Genomic DNA, 20,106 nt, shown 5'->3' on the forward strand with positions numbered 1-20,106 from the left:
ATTGCCTGGCAACAGCTCTGGTGGACGTTCCTGCAGCCAGCATGCCAATTGCACGCTCCCTCAAAACTTGAGACATCTGTAGCATTGTGTTGTGTGACAAAACTGCACATTTTAGTGTGACCTTTTATTGTCCCCAACACAAGGTGCACCTGTGTAATGATCATGCTGTTTAATCAGCTTCTTCATATGCCACAACTGTCAGGTGGATGGATTATCTTGGCAAAGGAGAAATGCTCACTAACAGGGATGTAAACAAATTTGTGCCCAAAATCTGAGTGAACATTTCTGGGATCTTTTATTTCAACTCATGAGACCAACACTTTACATGCTGTGCTTGTATTTTTGTTAAGTGTATATATGACATTTGCAAAGTCATCAACAGCTATTGTTTCAATTAAACCCAGAATTCAACTAAAAATAGACAATACAATAGGCCTAGGGTTTCAAGATCTGGTTGATTTCAAACATAATTATATTCAGTGAGATTGAATTTTGTCTGGTTGTCAACGCAACCACATATTGACATTTGAAGGAGATCTTCTGCTTGAATAGTTCCATCTGTGCCACTGACTTAGTCTGGCTTTAATTCCACTTGGTCTACAAATGTATAATTGATATGTTGGATTCACGTCTCCATCTCTACCAAAAAGCTAAGTTAAAGTATAGGACTAAATCACTTACATTTATTTTTTTTTTACATTTTAGTCATTTAGCAGACGCTCTTATCCAGAGCGACTTACAGTAGTGAATGCATATATTTCATACATTCTTTTTTCTGTGCTGGCCCCCCGTGGGAATCAAACCCACAACCCTGGCGTTGCAAACACCATGCTCTACCAACTGAGCTACAGGTATCTAACGTTATTTAAAGTGCATTTTAAGTTTGATTTGATTTAGTCCCACAATAAATAGCCTATTAACTTGTCTCCAACTCAACCAAAAATACAAGTTAAAAGTCCATCTAAGCCAGTGGCTCAGATGGAACTATCCAAGCAGTAGTTACATCTCCTTCAAATGTTTATATTTGGTTGCCTTGTCAACCAAACACAGTTCACTATTACTTTTGCAATACAGTGAATAGCTTAAAGCTAAGGCTATTTTACAGTAAAATCTAATGTAACATTCAAATTAGTAACACATCCATGGCCACATTTTGAGGTTACTGAGCATTATTTAACATACTCTTGAAAGAAGTAAGGTTTCACATGTTTTTGGAAGACGGGAAGGGACTCCACTGTTCTCACTTTAGGAGGAAGCTTTTTCCACCATTGAGGTGCCTGGACAGAGAAGAGCTTTGACTGGACTGAGTGAGAGCTGCCCTCCCGTAGGGGTGGAGGTGGGGGTGCCAAGAGACCTGAGGTGGTGGAACAGAGTGCTCGGGTTGGGATGTAGTGTTTGAGCATAGCCTGAAGGTAAGGAGGGACAGTTCCCCTTGCTGCTCCGTAGGCTAGCACCAGGGTGGTGCAGACACAGATCCTCTCCACACCACCTGGTAGGAGTGACCTTCCAGGTAGGATGCAATCCAGGAGTGTGTAGAGCCTGAGATGCCCAGCCCTGAGAGGGTGGAGAGGAGGATCTGATGGTTCACGTTGAAATTACGTGGTGTGCCCAGTGAGTGGATCTACTGGTTATACATCCACATGCCAGAAGCATGAGATTTGAGTTAGGGTAATCTGACCCCAAATTGGTGGTTAAGAGCCTGTTTAGGAGCATCCGCACTGATTGATGACCTCTGACCTCTTAGGTTAAAAGAGGTGGAAAGCATGCTGGCCGATTTTCCTGGATGTTCTGGACGAATAGGAAGCCTAGATTTGACAACTTGTTCTCCGTGATGAACTGAACTGGTTGTGGATATAGATTTGTAGATTTGAGCTAGTAGTGTAATCTGAGTTGTGCTGTATGCTGCTGGGTTACAGGCCTGGCTGTGTTACTGCTGGGTTACTGCTGGCCTGGCTGTGTTACTGCTGGGTTACTGCTGGCCTGGCTGTGTTACTGCTGGGTTACTGCTGGCCTGGCTGTGTTACTGCTGGGTTACTGCTGGCCTTGCTGTGTTACTGCTGGGTTACAGGCCTGGCTGTGTTACTGCTGGGTTACAGGCCTGGCTGTGTTACTGCTGGGTTACAGGCCTGGCTGTGTTACTGCTGGGTTACTGCTGGCCTGGCTGTGTTACTGCTGGGTTACAGGCCTGGCTGTGCTGTTAGCGTAGAGTACTGCTTTACCCCTCTGTTAATCCCTGTCTCTCCATCCATCCCTCTGTCTCTCTCTCCTTCCAGGGGATTTGCCATTAAGAGATGGGCTTTTGGGAATGTGTGTGTGGTGTGTAGTTAGTGATGAAGCAGTCATACATAAGCACACGCTGACTGGATAAGTACACACATGAATAATATGCACGCACACAGGTTTTAATGACGGTGGGGGTTGCTGTGGTTTAAGTGCAGGCACACACACACACACACACACACACACACACACACACACACAACACACACTGGTTTACTCACACTTATCAAACACACACATTCATGCAAATGTACTCGCATATACTTGCACTCCCAGACACACACACACACACACACACACACACACTCTGCCTCCGTCAGACAGGACCTGTTCGCCTGTTCAGTATGTGGGAGGGATCTCTGCTGACTGACCGGCAGGATGGATGGACAGACAGACAGATGGATGGATAGGAGGACACCTGGATCACACATGGACACAAGTGTCAGACATAATTGACAGGTAAGAACACATTGTGTTTTATGGTATTTTAATACTTTTTACAGTCCTGCCATAATTATGATAGAATTATATATAAATGCGTTGTCACACTATTTATTCGCAGAATTTCCAAATGGCATTTTGGTTTGTTGATGTTATAATGCAAAATGTCCTTAAAAATTGTTTCATTGCTTGTGTTTTGTAACTTTTGAAGGATATTGTGTTTGTGTTGATTTGATTTGAATTGTTACCTATTTTAACGCTGTTTCTTTTGCCCTTTACCTAAATGCCAACCGGTTTCTTTTGGAACACTGCTTGTAAACTGCCAATATGAAATGAATCGATATTTTGTTAACTATTAGTAAACTGTTTGTGAATAATTGTATTAGTTCATGTATTTATTAACATTTGTAAATACTTATTTTATATTTAAACATTATAATAAGATGACTGTAATTCTATGTAAATAATGAACAACATAACTTTTAGATCACTCCATGTATATAACAATATTAACATATTAATACGTAGCAACATCTCTAAGCATCATAAGCAGATCTAACCTGATACAGTGCTGATGTGTTTTAACAGAGTTGTGTGTGTGCTTTCAGATCTTCTTTAATCCTATCATGTCCCAGATGAGAGACTGCAGGGATGATTCTCATTGCTTTAACAGGTCAGTCTCTCACTCATATCTACACTGTCTGTTATTCACTGTTTCTAACGACCTGGTTGAATACTTACAAAGTGTGGATGGATGAAAAACAAACATAGCTACATACAGTCTTGTCAGATCAGTGATTGCCTCTATCAAACGACTAAGATAACTCAATAAGGCGTTGTGGGTATGTTTAAAGTGGCAATCTGGGATTCAAACAACAACAAAACGCACACCCCTCCATTTTCTTGGTAAACAGCTGATGGATGAGGCTGGAGAAATATAACCACTCCCAAATTCATACGGGGCTGTAGATTTTATTATTATTATTTAATTATTTAACATTTTATTTAACCAGGTAGGCCAGTTGAGAACAAGTTCTCATTTACAACTGCGACCTGGCCAATATAAAGCAAAGCTGTGCAACACAAACAACACAGAGTTACACATGGGATAAACAAACATACAGTCTATAACACAATAGAAAAATCTATATACAGTGTGTGCAAATGTAGTAAGATTAGGGAGGTAAGGCAATAAATAGGCCATAGTGGTGAAATAATTACAATTTAGCAATTAAACACTGGAGTGATAGATGTGCAGAAGATGAATGTGCAAGTAGAGATACTGGGGTGCAAAGGAGCAAAAAAATTTAAAACAATATGGGGATGAGGGAGTTGGGTGGGCTATTTACAGATGGGCTGTGTACAGGTGCAATGATCAGTAAGCTGCTCTGACAGCTGATGCTTAAAGTTAGTGAGGGAGATGTAAGACTCCAGCTTCAGTGATTTTTGCAATTCGTTCCAGTCACTGGCAGAAGAGAATTGGAAGGAAAGGCGGCCAAAGGAGGAGTTGGCTTTGGGGATAACCAGTGAAACGTACCTGCTGGAGCGCGTGCTACGGGTGGGTGCTGCTATGGTGACCAGTGAACTGATATAAGGCGGGGCTTTACCTTGCAAAGACTTATAGATGACCTGGAGCCAGTGGGCTTGGCAATGAATATGAAGCGAGGACCAGCCAACGAGAGCATACAGATCGCAGTGGTGGGTAGTATATGTGGATTTGGTGACAAGACGGATGGCACTGTGATAGACTGCATCCAATTTGTTGAGTAGAGTGTTGGAGGCTATTTTGTAAATGACATCACCGAAGTCAAGGATCGATAGGATAGTCAGTTTTACGAGGGTATGTTTGGCAGCATGAGTGAAGGATGCTTTGTTGCGAAATAGGAAGCCGATTCTAGATGTAATTTTGGATTGGAGATGCTTAATGTGAGTCTGGAAGGAGAGTTTACAGTCTAACCAGACACCTAGGTATTTGTAGTTGTCCACATATTCTAAGTCAGAACCGTCCAGAGTAGTGATGCTAGGCGGGCGGGAAGGTGCGGGCAGCGATCGGTTGAAGAGCATGCATTTAGTTTTACTTGCATTTAAGAGCAGTTGGAGGTCACGGAAGGAGTGTTGTATGGCATTGAAGCTCGTCTGGAGGTTTGTTAACACAGTGTCCAAAGAAGGGCCAGAAGTATACAGAATGGTGTCATCTTCGTAGAGGTGGATCAGAGAATCACCAGCAGCAAGAGCGACATCATTGATGTATACAGAGAAAAGAGTCGGCCTGAGAATTGATCCCTGTGGCACCCCCATAGAGAGCGACAGAGGTCCGGACAACAGGCCCTTCGATTTGACACACTGAACTCTATCTGAGTAGTTGGTAGTTGGTGACCAGGCGAGGCAGTCATTTGAGAAAGCAAGGCTGTTGCAATGAGGTGATGCAATGGACTGAAAACCAATTTATAGTTTGGGTTGTGATGGAGTACGAATGTTGAACTAAGCTCGAGGCATTTATAAGTTATATTTTTCAAGTTATAATTCATTTTAAAGCCCAAAAGTGTTTGTATCAATCCCAGATCTCCCCCTTCTTAAGCGTCCATTGACACACATCAATCAACATAATAGAAAAATCCCCATCAAAATCCATCTGTTTAAACTCTAGATATCTGTTTTTTTGGTATGGGCTACATCTCAATATACCACATCCATCTACATCACCCTACTGGATCTGCGGTGGATTGAGATGCAGCCCATACAAAAAACATCTGCTGTAGAAAGTGACTGTCATAAGCTTCGTCTTCTGATAAGGAGAAATCAGTATCGGACCAATACGCAGCGGATTGAGTGCTCATATTTACTTTTAATTTGTAAAGTGAACACGAAAAAACAATAAACAAAGAACGACACTTTCGCAGGCTATACACAGCAGTGCAAAAACAATTTCCCACAAAGGGAAAGGTGGAAAACAGGCTCCCTAAGTATGACTCTCAATCAGAAACAACGATGTACAGCTGTTCCTGATTGAGAGCCACACCAGGCCAACATAGAAATACACAACATAGAAACCCTAGAATACAAAACAAGAACATAAACCAAAAACCCCGGAACACATAAATCCAACACCCCTCTACATACACACACACCCCGAACCATATAAATCAAATACCCCTCTACCTAAATACATAGCCCAAACCACATGAAACGAACACCCTTTGCCACGTCCTGACCAAGCTATAATAACAAATAACCCCTATTACTGGTCAGGACGTGACAGTGACGGAGCTACAGAGCTGTTTGTCAGACCAGGAGACATCCCGAAAATCGGTCATCTCACGAAAACGTCTGTAGCATCCGAACGGTTTGGCCAACAAAACGAATATGACCACTCCATGGAAAGTTTTACTCTATGACCCCCACAAGTGGACTTTTCTGAAGGTAACCTGGTACTGTTTTAAAAGATGTATGGAATTAGTTTTGTGCCATTAAAAAAAAGGGCTTAAATATGTGTTCCAAAAAATAAAGATATTTCCTGATTTTTAAATTTTTATATCTCCTAGATATAGGACAGACACTTCAAAACCTTATTATTTATTATTTATTTTTTGACTCTCTGCATTGCCATTTATGAATGTGTAATTTGAATCATTTCAGTGAACTATATTAGTAAAGGCCAAATTCTATATTTTATCAAATTATTTTTTGTATATATTTTTTATGATACCTACAGGGGTCTTAAAATTGTAAATCAAATAGCTAAATGACCCATGGTATCCATGGATGTTTTGGGGTTAATGGGCATGGAAAAGAGGCTAGAAAAGCCTATGGTGACATGATAGTAACACAGCCAGGCACAGCTTTAGGAATGAGTCGTAAAATGGTAAACTATACATGCTCTGGAGTTTCTTTTTATTTGACATGGTAAACATTGTGTGGTTGAGCATATGAATCCAAAAACAAATGTTCTCACACAAAGTTTCACATTTCTTATTGGAATGTCTACTGATGATCCTCATGCTCTGAACATCTTCTCTTGAATCACGTTACATTATTCTAATCGATATACAACAGACTAACATTAGATATCCATTCTATTTCCAGCCCACTAATTCCAGTCCATCTATTTCCAGACTATTATTAGATGCCTATTCTATTTCCAGTCCATTAATCCAAACAAGCCTTTGTTAATCCAAACATGTCTCCCAAAACCCCACAAAAACCCTGGATACTAGGTTTGATTGAACAGTGGTCCTTAATCTGGAGAGATTTTATTGATTGATCAAATTAAAATCTGCCGTTAAACTCCCAGCAGCCTTACTGTAGCTGGATGAGAGGGTAAAATCCCAGTCCTATTGTTGTATTAACTCATCCCTAATCTGAGTTGTTCTGTCTTAATCACATCATTATTTGACTTGACTGCGGTCTGGTTTGGCATGATGCTAGAACCCTGAGAACAGGCCTAGCTGTCAGGCCACTGTGCTGCGTGACTCCCTTATCAAATCATCACTGTCTCCACCCTGTGCCCTGGCACACATTTAGTCACAACACCACTTTAATCTGTGCAGAGGGAACATTGCAGATCATATCCCCTCTACAACGTGAATCTAATATACACTGTAGTGGGGATTTTCACTTGTTGATAATTATAATGATTATAATAATTATGATCGCTGGGCCTTAGTAAACAGATGCCAACTTGAGTAAGCAGATGCCAACTTCTTTCTGAGCTCTAGGAGCAACCTAGTCCTTGTCTTCCTTCAGTAAAAGCGCACCAGTATCTCTAATAAAAAGCTGATGTTTATAACCACTGTATATTCCTATGCACTACCATGTTTATTTGAATCCACCCTCAAAATACTCATACTTTGTGAGATGAATGTAAGCAAAAGGTTAAGTTTGACATACAGTATGTATCTGTTAATCAGTGATATGGTTTGTTTTGCAACATCTGTGTTGTGTAACATAAGGTTAGGGTTACTGAATGAAAGTCGTAATCCTAAAACTTTCAAATCAGGTCTGTGAAATCCCCTCTCATCTGCACTGCAGTATTAACCAATCCTTCTCTGCTGTCCATCTGTCTGTCTCTCTGAGAAACTCATCTGGGATTCAGCTAAATTCATTTTAAGACATTTTGGGCTTTATCATTTTGAGAAAAAGATCTTTGTAAATATACACAAACCTCTGCTTTCTCTTGTTTTTTCATTCTCGTACCTTCCCCTCTATCTCCATCACTCCTCCATATGTATCTCTCCTCTATTCTCCTATTTCTTTCTCTCTCTCTTCTCCTCTTCTCCTCCCTCTAGTCTCTGTCCTGTGCCTGTTTCCCCAGGCTGCGCTGTCTCTGTGGGCGTGTGCACGCTCCTGCCCAGCCTCTTGCACGTGCACGCTGGAGAAGAGCTGCAGTGTGTTGTGTGACCGCTCGGGCCTACCCGACCTGCCCCGGGAGTTCCCCTGTGAAGCATCCTCCATCAACCTGGACAAGAACAGCCTTAAGTTCCTGTCTGAGAGGGCCTTTGGTACCCTGCCGTCCCTCAGGTCCCTGTCCCTGGACCACAACAACATCTCCTTCATCACTCCTGGGGCCTTCAAGGTCAGCAGCAGTGGTGTAAATTGCTTAAGTAAAAATACTTGAATGTACTAATTAAGTCGTTTTTTGGGGTATCTGTACTTTACTTTAATAATTTATTTTCTCTGACAACTAAAAGTACTTATTCCATTTTGAATGCTTAGCAGGACAGGAAAATGGTCTAATTCACACACTTATCAAGAGAACATCCCTGGTCATCCCTACTGCCTCTGATTTAGCGGACTCACTAAACACATGCTTGGTTTGTAAATGATGGAGTGTGCCCCTGGCTATCTGTAAAAACAAAAACAAATGATGCTGTCTGGTTTGCTTAACATAAGGAATTTGAAATGATTTATACGTTTAGTTTAACTTTTGATACTGAAGTATATTTTAGCAATTACATTTACTTTTGATACTTAAGTATATTTAAAACCAAATACTTTCCGACTTTTACTCAAGTAGTATTTTACTGGGTGACTTTCACTTTTACTTGAGTCATTTTCTATTATGGTATTTTTACTTTTACTCAAGTATGAAAATTGGGTTATTTTTCCACCACTGGTCAGCAGCAACATCTTGACTGTTGTATTCCCAAAAATAATAATAAAAACTGCACTGGTTCTTTTCTACTAGCACTTTGCTAATAACTATTTTATTGAGGGAAAATGTACTTACTACGACTGTGATATGTAGTTGGCTCGCATAGCTATCTTAAGAGAGTCTGCTAAAGAATAAGAGAGTCTGCTAAATTAGTAAAATGTCAATGGTAAGTGGAAATGTTTGGTTACAGGTCAGATACAAAGAAACAACATTGGTGACATGTACTGTACACACACCTAACAAACACACAATCAAAAAGAGATCCATTACAATCAAGATTACAAGTTGTCTTTTTGCTTGAGATTGTCCTTTTCCTCTCCTGATATACTGAGCATTTGGTTGATTGATATTTTTTCAATATTATTGATCATGTTTTGACTTCTCTTATTGCTGTACGTGAACAGTTTGCAGTGTATAGAATATATGATTATTATACTACTAACACATGTATTATTATGATAATTCTCTAGGGTCTGCCCAACTTAGTGGAACTGAAGATGGCCCACAACGAATACATCCGTTACCTCCACACCCGCACCTTCACCGGGCTCAAACGCCTGGTCCGACTGGACGTGGCCGACTGTAACCTCTTCAACATGCCCGACCGGATCTTTCTAGAAAATTATGCTCTGAAGGAACTCTTCTGCTTCCAGAACAACTTCCGAAGGATTCCTGGAGCGTTCCGCGGGATGGAGAACCTGACCCACATCTACCTGGAGCGGAACAAGATCGAGGCGGTGGCATATAACTCTCTCCTGGGCCTGGGGAACCTCAGGTAGGTAGCTAGCTGTAACTCAGAGAGAGAGAGAGAAAGGAAAGGCAGACTGTTCACTGTTGGCTGCTTTTGGCAAGAAGTTCTTTAAACATTTCAACCATGTTGATCTTTGTTAAATTTGTACAGTTATAAAACCTTTGAAGCCAAATTGGTGCAAAGACAAATAATGTCAAAACATTATAACTAGCATTATCTATCCACGTATTATCTACGTGTCCCCAACCGATTGTGTTTTTTTTGTTTGTTTATTTGCATTGTTCACAACGTATTTTTTTAACTTATTTTGTACATAATGTTGCCGCTCCCGTATTGTTATTTTACTGCTGCTCTTTAATTACTTGTTACTTTTATTTCTTATTCTTATCCATGCTTTTTTAACTGCATTGTTGGTTAGGGGCTCAAAAGTAAGCATTGTGACTAATACAATTTGATTTGATTTGATTTTTGACAAACTTCTTGGTTGAGCAGCAAACATTGAGCCGACATTTCTTTCTCTCTTCGTCTGGATAATTCATTATCCTGTTCTTTTTAGATGTGCATAATCACACTTCTCATTTCCCAAAACCCGTCAGGTACCTGAACCTCCAGGAGAACCGCATCAACGTGATCCACGACCAGTCCTTTCAGGACCTCCTGCGCCTGGAGAACTTCTACCTCAACGACAACCTGCTGTCTGAGCTGCCTCGGGTGGCCTTCAAGGGCCTTAGCCGCCTCAAGATGCTCAACCTGGGGGGCAACCAGCTCACCAATATCTCCAAGACCTGGTTCAGCGACCTGGTGGAGCTGGAGGTCCTCTACCTGGACCGCAACCGCCTGGTCTATATCGAGGAGGGCTCCTTTGAGAACCTGACCAGTCTGATCACCCTCCACCTCAACAGCAACAACCTCAGCTCCCTGCCCTTCCCCGTCTTCCAGCCTGTCTACTTCATCGGACGCCTCTACCTCTTCAGGAACCCCTGGGAATGTGACTGCTCTCTGGAGTATCTTAAGGAGTGGATGGAGAGTTATAAGTTGGTCCGGGACATCCCCTGCGCCTCCCCGTCCTCCGTGGTCGGCCTGGATCTGAGCGAGGTAGTCTTCGCCAGGGTGAATGGGTCGTGCCTGGATCCGGGGGAGCTGAACCTGACCACGATGTCTTCGGAGATCCTCTCGACCACGGAGAACCGTTTCAACAGCCTGATCTCCAAGCTGCTACAGCAGGAGCTCAGGGAAGAGGTGGGGAACGGGACGGAGAGCCTGAGGAACGGGACCCTGTTGGACCCCGCAGAGGGACTCAGCGCTGGGATCAAAGGGGCAGACGTCAGCCAATCACTGGTCTCATTGTTGGTGATGTGGTGTGTCTTCTGGATGACGATTGGCCAATCGGATGTGGATTTCCTGTTTGGGCATGTGACTGGGACCTGAGAGATGGAAGAATGTGGTTGTGTTTCGTAAAATTGGGTGATTTCTTCCCCCCATTGGGAGGAAAGCTGTTTTGAATGAAGAACGATACAGACAAGTCAATCTTTGTTGGATGTTTGAGTATCTGACTGTCCAATGAAGTCTTGTGGAGTATGTGAGTTTCCTGCTGATGAAAACTCACATTTGTTTGTTGTTCACCCTTCGAAATGAAAGGAATAAGTAATACAACAGGTTCAGATCACATGGATACAGGCGGAACTGAGAGGGTGGCTCATGTAAAACACTGAACTGCTTGATATTTGACAGCACATATTTGTCTTGTACTATGCAGAATGCTTGTTGTATTGAAACCATGGATTATTGCAAAGGTTTAGATTTCAATACCTTCCTTGTGTTAAATAACATTCTCTAATGAATGATAGCATTCATTCATATTATATAATATTTAAAACATGAATGTGTTCCCTGTAACATTAATAAACATTATTCTAATTAATGTAAATGTCTAAACGCTTACAGGTCAAGTCATCAGCGCCTTTATATACTCGACAGATATTTTCCTCCCTCATTCTTCTTGTTTTAATCATTCAACTCAGTAAATGTAGACTGTGCAGCTTTTCATAAATGCATTAATCTTCTTACAGCGTGCTCCTCTTTGCCTTGTAAGCCTCTGTCTAGTCTAGCACAATTTTACAGAGGGAGTTTATCATTGCGTTTGCCTCTTATGGACCTGATTTCCCTTATGTATATACAGTATGTTGTAGTCAATAGGGAAAATGATCAAAAAGACAGAATGAACTGCATTCTTGGGATGATCTACAGTACTGTATTGACTGTCACATGACAATGTATCAATAGACTATCAAAACACTCCCTTTTTGAGTTAGATTTGTACTGTTGATGATGCAGCATACATTTCATACACAGTCTTTTTGCACAGTAAATATGCAATTTTGTATACGGGTGTGCATATTAACACCTATATTTTTGTTTAAATAGGTACAACTATTCATGATTTGATATGTATAATTTCATATGTTTCCTATGACCACAATGTTTGCTAAATGTCACTTGCCAAACCAGTGATTTAGTTAAATGGTGTTCGTTGGCATAATATAATTTTTAATATTGACCTTACTCCTTCACAGAGCGATGTATACTAAACTCTTAACACACGACTCTGCTCCTACACATTATTTAGGGCTAGATTCAATCTGTTTCGAGGAAGATCCTTGTTATAGCACAATGAAAGTGTAAAGGTCATTTCCAATTGAGCCGACATATGCAGCGCGTACCGTGAATGCGGTCTCTGCGAACACTGGAACATTGCCTTTAAATTTCAATCACCCTATAGCGCCGATCTTTCACGCTATGGATTTAATCTAGGTCTTAGATTTCCTTCCAACAGTTTGAACTTTGACCCTGATCTGCTAAGGATGTCCTTTTAGCCTAGTGGAAACGTCAACCCACCTGGTGAAGTAATGGTGAATCTGCTGTTAATGTGAGATGAGGTCTAGGGCTATGGGTGACAAACTACTGGAATGGGCTGGACGCTGCAAGGCCATGGTGTCATATTAGATCACTGTGATTTACTTTATGTATTATTACCATGTATTATATAATGCATTAATGTATTTATTTAATGTATTAATGTTGGTGTTATTTTTTTATTTATAAACTGCTGAGAGTTAGGGATTATATTTCTCCCTTTTTGTATTTGGACTGAACCACTAGGGAACTGGATGAGGAGGGCGATGGTGTGTCCTGACTGTGATCATGATAATGAGCTAGGTGGAGTTTTCTCCATTTTACTTGCAACCGTCCAGCTCTTTCTGATCTAACCCTAAGGGGTCTTCAAAAAGTGTCTAAGGTTTAGGGGTTAGAGGTTAAGTGGGAGTGAACGTGCGATAGAGATGAACTGTACTGTGGGGCTTAAAGTAAAATGAATGACTGATTATTGAGAGACGCTGCTTATGAACCTGAATAAACATCATGTTCTCTGTGTGTGTGTGTGTGTGTGTGTGTGTGTGTGTGTGTGTGTGTGTGTGTGTGTGTGTGTGTGTGTGTGTGTGTGTGTGTGTGTGTGTGTGTGTGTGTGTGTGTGTGTGTGTGTGTGTGTGTGTGTGTGTGTGTGTGTGTGTGTGTGTGTGTGTGTGTGTGTGTGTGAGAGAGAGAGAGAGAGAGACACACACAGGAGCAGGTTACATTTTCAACACATGAAAGGAAATATATTTTAAAAAAATTCATATTGAAGAACTTTATCATTGTAGATTATTTTACACTGGGGCAGTCATACATATAACATCATCAGTCATATTTCATATACACAGTTATTCAGATACACAAACTGCCTACTGTTCCTTTGCAAAGCCTTCACCTTGCAAAACGTAGTGTGCACACATCCTTTTTGATCCAGAATACAAATCAGCGTTAATCTATTGTTGATTAAACTTAATTAAAACATTAGTACTCTCAGACGACACATTTCTGAAATGGGAAAACAGGAATCAGTTGTAATTTGATCCCCTCCTCTTAATTTTCTTATACAACAAATCAAGACAATTTTTTTTTAAAGAAACACATCGATCTCGCTCGCTACCATGGTCGATTTGGAAAAATCTGTTGTTTTTAGAAATGTCGTCTGAAATGCCAAGGGATGTGCATAGGCTTCAAGGTTATTTTGGTTGGTTGTTATTTCCTGTTCCCCTTGCTTCCATTGGTCGAGTGGAGTCTTCCAGACGCGTGGAATGTTGGTGGAATGTTGGTTTTCAGTAGAGAGGAGGTTACAGCAGGACACTGGGAACACTGATGGACTGACCGACTGACGGACAGACGGCATGTAAGCTTGCGAATGTCCAACATGCATGAGACCTCATTCAAATCTCTAAAACATTTCTGGATTCGTTTAGAAGAGACAGTATCTTGTGGAGGTGTGAGTGTGTGTCTGCAGGGGAGAGGGGTGGGGGTGGCTAGGGTGATAACATATACAGTCAAAATGAAGCAAGATCAAACTGAACTACAATACATGAATAATAACAGAGTGAGCTTAGAGAAAAACAGAGCATGATTATGTGAACAAAGTTCACAATAACGGCTAATACATAGTGCTGAAGGATTAGTGCTTTTTTAGGTCGGGTTGGTTTTGGTTCGATTCTTAAAAAATAATCACAGTTTTCGATTTTGGTTTGAATTATTATTATTTGATCATGAAATGCATTCTGAAATAATGAGCTTTTTTTTTGTTGCATTTGAATGGAAATTCCAAAGCCAAAAATTGTGAACATTCAAATTGCGAAAACATTAAAAATATTCCATTGTCTCAGTCAGGTCCACATTGAGTAGACATCAATAGAAAAATAGGAAATTACTCTGAAGTAATAAAATATTTCAGTTGTGTATATTACTTGGTTTTTATTTGATGACGTTATTATTTTTCATTCCTCAAAGTCATCTTATCGCTGTTCAGACAGTAGCAGTCAGCCAGCCAGATAATGTTATCTCTGTACTCCCCATGTCGTTCTGTCTTTAGTCATCCTATTTAGCTAGGCTAGCTGTACAGCTGTCTGACAAAATCCTTTTACTAGTTCTTCAAATAATATTTGCTTAATGAAAACTACAACTCCCTTCAGCCAAGTGGCCCACATAGTTCTTGAGTGAGTTTCTTTTGTGAATTATTTGATTTCTCTCTAGAGAAACAGTGCATTGGGTTCACAAAAAAATGAACTAAATGGAATTCAAGTTATTGAACCGACATCTTGTTGAAAAACCAAAAATCACCTGAAATGAATCTCTCAGCACTACTAATAAAGGAGAGGAGTAAAGGATCAATAAAGAGGTGTTGAGAGCCAGATAAAGGGAGGCTGGAGTGTTTGTGTGGTTTTCTTCAGTCTGTCCAGAGAGAGAGAAAGAGAATATGCAGGAAAAGAGCTGCAACACAGAGACAGCTGACACATCGATCACACCAACAGCATCATTGCGCAAAATGGTACGCAGCATCATCTGGATATGTGTGCAACAAAAGTTCAACATTCACCTTCTGCTACCATTTCTGTCAAGCCGTCTAGCATGCATACGTTCAATGTATCCAATGTATTAACCACACAGAACGCATTACAACTGCCTCTGCAAAACAATGCTGCAAGGCAAACGCAGCGTACCATTGGAAATGAATGTACTTCTGGTGTACGGAAATGCAATGACGCTGTCGGTGTGATCGAGGAAAAAGAACTTCAACATCCATGAAGGATGGGGTAATGGGGCCAAAGCCAGTAACATGATGCAGAAGGCTGCAGTGCACTACATGGGGAGGAGATATAGTACTGTCTCTTTAAAACAAACTTCTACAAAAATGTTGCCTCATAGCTAAAACAGACATGACTATATCTATTTGTTTATTTTGTTTATACAACACATCGGCTAGGTAGTCTGTAAGGGCAGAATCTCATCGGCTGCTGCAGGTCGTATGCAGTAGTTGGAGGATTTCAATTGGCTGCTGAAGGTCATGTGCAGTCCACAGAGGTTTCTGATTGGTTGAGGTGCTTTTCTTTTCCTGAAGGAATGATGTGAGTTTTTCATAGAGAATAATAGAGGCCTCAAGTGGCCAAAAGGTCCTATTAGCATGGGCAGCTAAGGGCTTCCACCATGCTTCGGCCATTTTAAAGTAGTCAAAGTAGTCAGCTGGGTGGAGATTCCTATGGGTTGTAGCCTCAATGGTGCTGCCCATGCTGTCACAGATGCGATAATGGCACAGCTATAAAGAGGAGTCTTCTTTCTCTATGGAGTTTTCGCAGAGATGCATTGCTGAGGAGAGGGAGCTAAAGAGGAGTCATTGGGGAGGGGAGGGGTGTTGTCCATAAAGGTCCAGTAGGACAGAGAGGGGAGAGGAGAGGAGAGGAGAGGAGAGGAGAGGAGAGGAGAGGAGAGGAGAGGAGAGGAGAGGAGAGGAGAGGAGAAAGCAGAGGAGAGGAGAGGAGAGGAGAGGAGAGGAGAGGAGAGGAGAGGAGAGGAGAGGAGAGGAGAGGAGAGGAGAGGAGAGGAGGAGAGGAGGAGAGGAGAGGAGGGCTTTGTGTTTTTTCCTCAGTAGACCCAGGACACAGGGATCCACTGTGCGTTGGTACAGACCAGGTCTATAGCCTCCTCTAGGTGTCTGATGGTCTCATCTATCTCGTTGTTGATTATGGTCTGGTCAAAGTAATGGGCATAGGTCTTCTGGAGAATTTCTGACTCCTTCTGAAGATGCTGCAATGATTCGTCCTACAGCGAGAGAGAAGGAGGGGGAGGAACGAGAGAACGAGAGAGAGAGAGAGACATAATAAGACACAGACAGAGATGTGATGCCAATAAAGCAGTTTTAAATTAAACTGACAGAGAAAGAGTGAGTGTATAGAGTGGATGAGTAGGGATTCAGGACAGTTCTTTGGTGTCCTCAGTGAGAGGAGACTGGAGGAGAGAACTGAGCTGGTTTACTGAGGTAATACTACCAGACGATAGACCACTGACTATGGGCAGCGTTTTCTCTACTCGTACTTACTGGCAGCCTCCTGCACCACCTGGGGAGCTGAGAGCCAGTCAACCGAACGCAAGAGAAACGGAAAAATAGAAGTTCACAAAGACTGCATGCAAAATAAACCAGTGAAGAAAGCGATGAGAGAAGAAAAAGAAAATGTCGGAGTGCAGAAAAAAAGAAGAGTGCCAATAGAGTACCACAGTACGAGTCATGATACCCAGAAAACCTAGAGGTCAAACAGGGAAGTGGTTCCAGTTGTTTTTCCACCTTTCATTTTTCCCATAGGGGATTTTAGAAACACTTCAAATAAAGGGCCGTGTTTCGTGTAGGCTTACCCTGCCGTGACATTTTGATAACCGTGTAAATCTCTCTAGGACAAGGTGACTTTTATTAATATATTTGCCTGTATTTATCCCCCAAAAACATGGCTATCATAAAGAACTACAAATGCCATAATGATCTGGACGAAACTGCCGAATCGAAGCAAAGGTAAGAATATCTGGATTAACTATCTAATGTTAGCTAAATGTAGTAATGAATAAATAGGCTACATTTCCTTAAATGGAAAATTCTGTGAACTGTCTTGTGCAAGTTTTAAATGGACACAAAACCTGTTAGCAAAGGTGTCACCTAGAGATGACATGCAGGAGCTTGCAGGGAATAACAGTTGAGCTTGCAGGGATTTACAGTTTTGTATGTCTACTTTGATGCTAATTAGCATTTTCAAATCTGAGAGTAAATAGAGCCGAATATATTGATAAAAGTCACCTTGTCTGAGAGAGATTTACATGGTTATCAAAACATCACACTAGTGTAAACCTACACAACACACAGCCCTTATTTTAAGTGTTCTTAAAATTCCCTATGTGAAAAATGAATGGTGGAAAAATGATTGGAACCATTTCCCTGTTTGAGCGCTAGGTGTTATAGGTATTATGACACCTCCACTTTGTGGCTATATAGCTGCAGTGTCCCAAGTTGACTCGGTGTGTGTGTGTGTGTGTGTGTGTGTGTGTGTGTGTGTGTGTGTGTGTGTGTGTGTGTGTGTGTGTGTGTGTGTGTGTGTGTGTGTGTGTGTGTGTGTGTGTGTGTGTGTGTGTGTGTGTGTGTGTGTGTGTGTGTGTGTGTGTGTGTGTGTGTGCCTGAGAGTGAGTGAGTATGTTACCTCATTGATGCCAGGGGTAATAGTTGGTGCGGCGATGAAAACAACGTAAGGAGCGAACTCCGCTGTCCGCAGGACCTTCAGGGCCTAATGGAGAATAGGTTACAGTTCAGCTGGGCTGTTTGTATGTGAGAAGACCTGCCTAAGAAGACCCTCGGCTTTCACAAGCACACATGACAAAACACCTAGGTTATTTAGAATGTTTTGTTCACACTGTAGAGATAGAGGACTCTAGTGCCCAGAAGCCCGTTTAGCATGGGCAGTGCCATTGAGGACTTTCACCATTTTGAAGTAGCCAACTGGGTGGGACTTCCTATGGGTTAAGGAAGGATCACATAATCCATCCAGGTCATCAGGAAGGATCAACCAATTAATTACACTGGTGAGACCATAACTGAAGGTGGCAGTGAATTGCCAACCTTGGATTTACACCTGTTTAAACAACCCACTCTAGGTGGCAGTATGCACACTTTCGGTTTGTTAACCAACTCATAGAAGTAGTAGAATAAGAAAATGGACTGCTTCAAAATGGAGATGACCTCAATTGCGCTGCCCATTCTCTCACAGACGACATATTGAAACAGATACAAGGTTGTGTCCTCTAACTATCTCTATGGTTCACACAAACACACACCCACCCCATATACAAACACACACCCACCCCATAAACACACCCACCCCATCCCCCCCCCCCCCACACACACACACACACACACACACACACACACACACACACACACACACACACACACACACACACACACACACACACCACACACACACACACACACACACACACCTGTGGCTCTACGTCCAGTATGGAGATGAGTCCCTGCTCGTGGATCTGGCGGAGGGTCTCTAGCCGCGTGCCGTACATGGCGTCCTCGTGACTACCGTACTCCAGGTAGTCATTGTTACTGATGTCCTGCATCATCTGGTCATGTGACACAAAGTAGTAGTTCTTCCCATTTTCCTCGTCCTTCTTAGGAAGTCTGGTTGTATCTGGGGGAGGATGTAAGGTAAAGATGAAAGAGAGGAGGAGGGGGTCGGGGAGGGGGTTAAGTAAGAACGATAATCACAACGGATGGTCAAAGTGAGTGAGTGAGTGAGTGAGTGAATGAGTCAGTGTGTAGTAAGTTTATGTTAAGATGGCGCCGAAGAGGATGGCTGACGTTTTACATGCTCCTAACCAACTGTGCTATTTTATTCTTTTTTTTTACGTTGTTTGTAACTTATTTTTTAAACTTATTTTGTACATAATGTTGCTGAAACTGTCTCTTATGAGCAAAAATAACTGTACATCAGAACAGCGATTACTCACCACGAACTGGAAGAAGCTTTTTTCTTTAACGAGTCCAACGAGAAAGATATACTGCTCTCCAGGGAACAGGCCCAAATCCCCGTCATTTGCATGAAGAAAAGACGAAGGAAACGGGGCGCAGGTCGGGCTGCCTTCTGAGAATCCGTAGGCGAGCGAGTAAACTCCCACTGCCATCTGTTCTACTGGCTAACATGCAATCATTGGAAAATAAAATTGATAACCTACGATTACGATTATCCTACCAACGGGATATTAAAAACTGTAAAATCATATGTTTCACCGAGTCGTGGCTGAACAACACGGATACGGATAATATAGAGATGGCGGGACGTTCCATGCACCGGCAGAACAGAGAAGAAGCTACGTCTGGTAAGATGAGGGGTGGGTGTGTGTGTCTTTTTGTCAATAACAGCTGGTGCGCGACATCTAATATTAAAGACATCTCGAGGTATTGCTCAACTGAGGTAGAGTACCTTATGATAAGATGTAGACCACACTACCTACCAAGAGAGTTCTCATCTATATTATTCATAGCCGTCTATTTACCACCACAGACCGATGCTGTCACTAAGACCGCACTGAATGAGCTCTATAAGGCCATAAGCAAACAAGAAAATGCTCATCCAGAAGCGGCGCTCCTAGTGGCTGGGGACTTTAATGCAGGCAAACTTAGACCACATTTACTCCACACACAGAGATGCATACAAAGCTCTCCCCCGCCCTCCATTTGGCAAATCTGACCACAATTCTATCCTCCTGATTCCTGCTTACAAGCAAAAACTAAAGCAGGAAGTATCAGTGACTCGCTCAATATGTAAGTGGTCAGATGACACGGATGCTACGCTACAGAACTGTTTTGCTAGCACAGACTGGAATATGTTCCGGGATTCATCTAATGGCATTGAGGAGTATACCACCTCAGTCATCGGCTTCATCAATAAGCGCATCAACAACGTTGTACCCACAGTGACCATACGTACATATCCCAGTCAGAAGCCATGGATTACAGGCAACATCCACATTGAGCTAAAGGCTAGAGCTGCCGCTTTCAAGGAGCGGGACACTAATC

The 20,106-nt window shown here is 41.9% G+C and overlaps 2 protein-coding genes across 24 annotated transcripts in view; one reads left to right on the forward strand and one right to left on the reverse strand.

The window, feature by feature from the left end:
• The first annotated feature begins 6,463 nt into the window (after positions 1-6,463).
• Positions 6,464-13,248, forward strand: nyx (nyctalopin). Its single transcript, XM_082969241.1, has 4 exons — positions 6,464-6,473; positions 8,007-8,293; positions 9,343-9,647; positions 10,220-13,248. Exons 1-4 carry the CDS (start codon positions 6,464-6,466, stop codon positions 11,049-11,051), a joined length of 1,434 nt encoding a protein of 477 aa, XP_082825367.1. The 3' UTR covers positions 11,052-13,248.
• Position 13,249: 1 nt separating this feature from the next.
• Positions 13,250-20,106, reverse strand: part of LOC106586786 (peripheral plasma membrane protein CASK) — a 236,097-nt gene continuing 229,240 nt past the window's right edge. For all 23 annotated transcript variants that reach the window (XM_014174421.3, XM_014174439.3, XM_014174428.3 and 20 more), the window contains 3 exons: positions 18,516-18,718; positions 17,720-17,803; positions 13,250-16,301 (listed from right to left, as the gene is read on the reverse strand). In XM_014174421.3, coding sequence (XP_014029896.1) covers positions 16,125-16,301; positions 17,720-17,803; positions 18,516-18,718 — 464 coding nt within the window. In that variant the 3' untranslated portion in view covers positions 13,250-16,124. The remainder of the gene's footprint in view (positions 16,302-17,719; positions 17,804-18,515; positions 18,719-20,106) is intronic.

The sequence above is a fragment of the Salmo salar genome, chromosome 25 (genome assembly GCF_965601325.2).
Source record: "Salmo salar chromosome 25, fSalSal1, whole genome shotgun sequence".
NCBI classification, from domain to species: domain Eukaryota; kingdom Metazoa; phylum Chordata; class Actinopteri; order Salmoniformes; family Salmonidae; genus Salmo; species Salmo salar.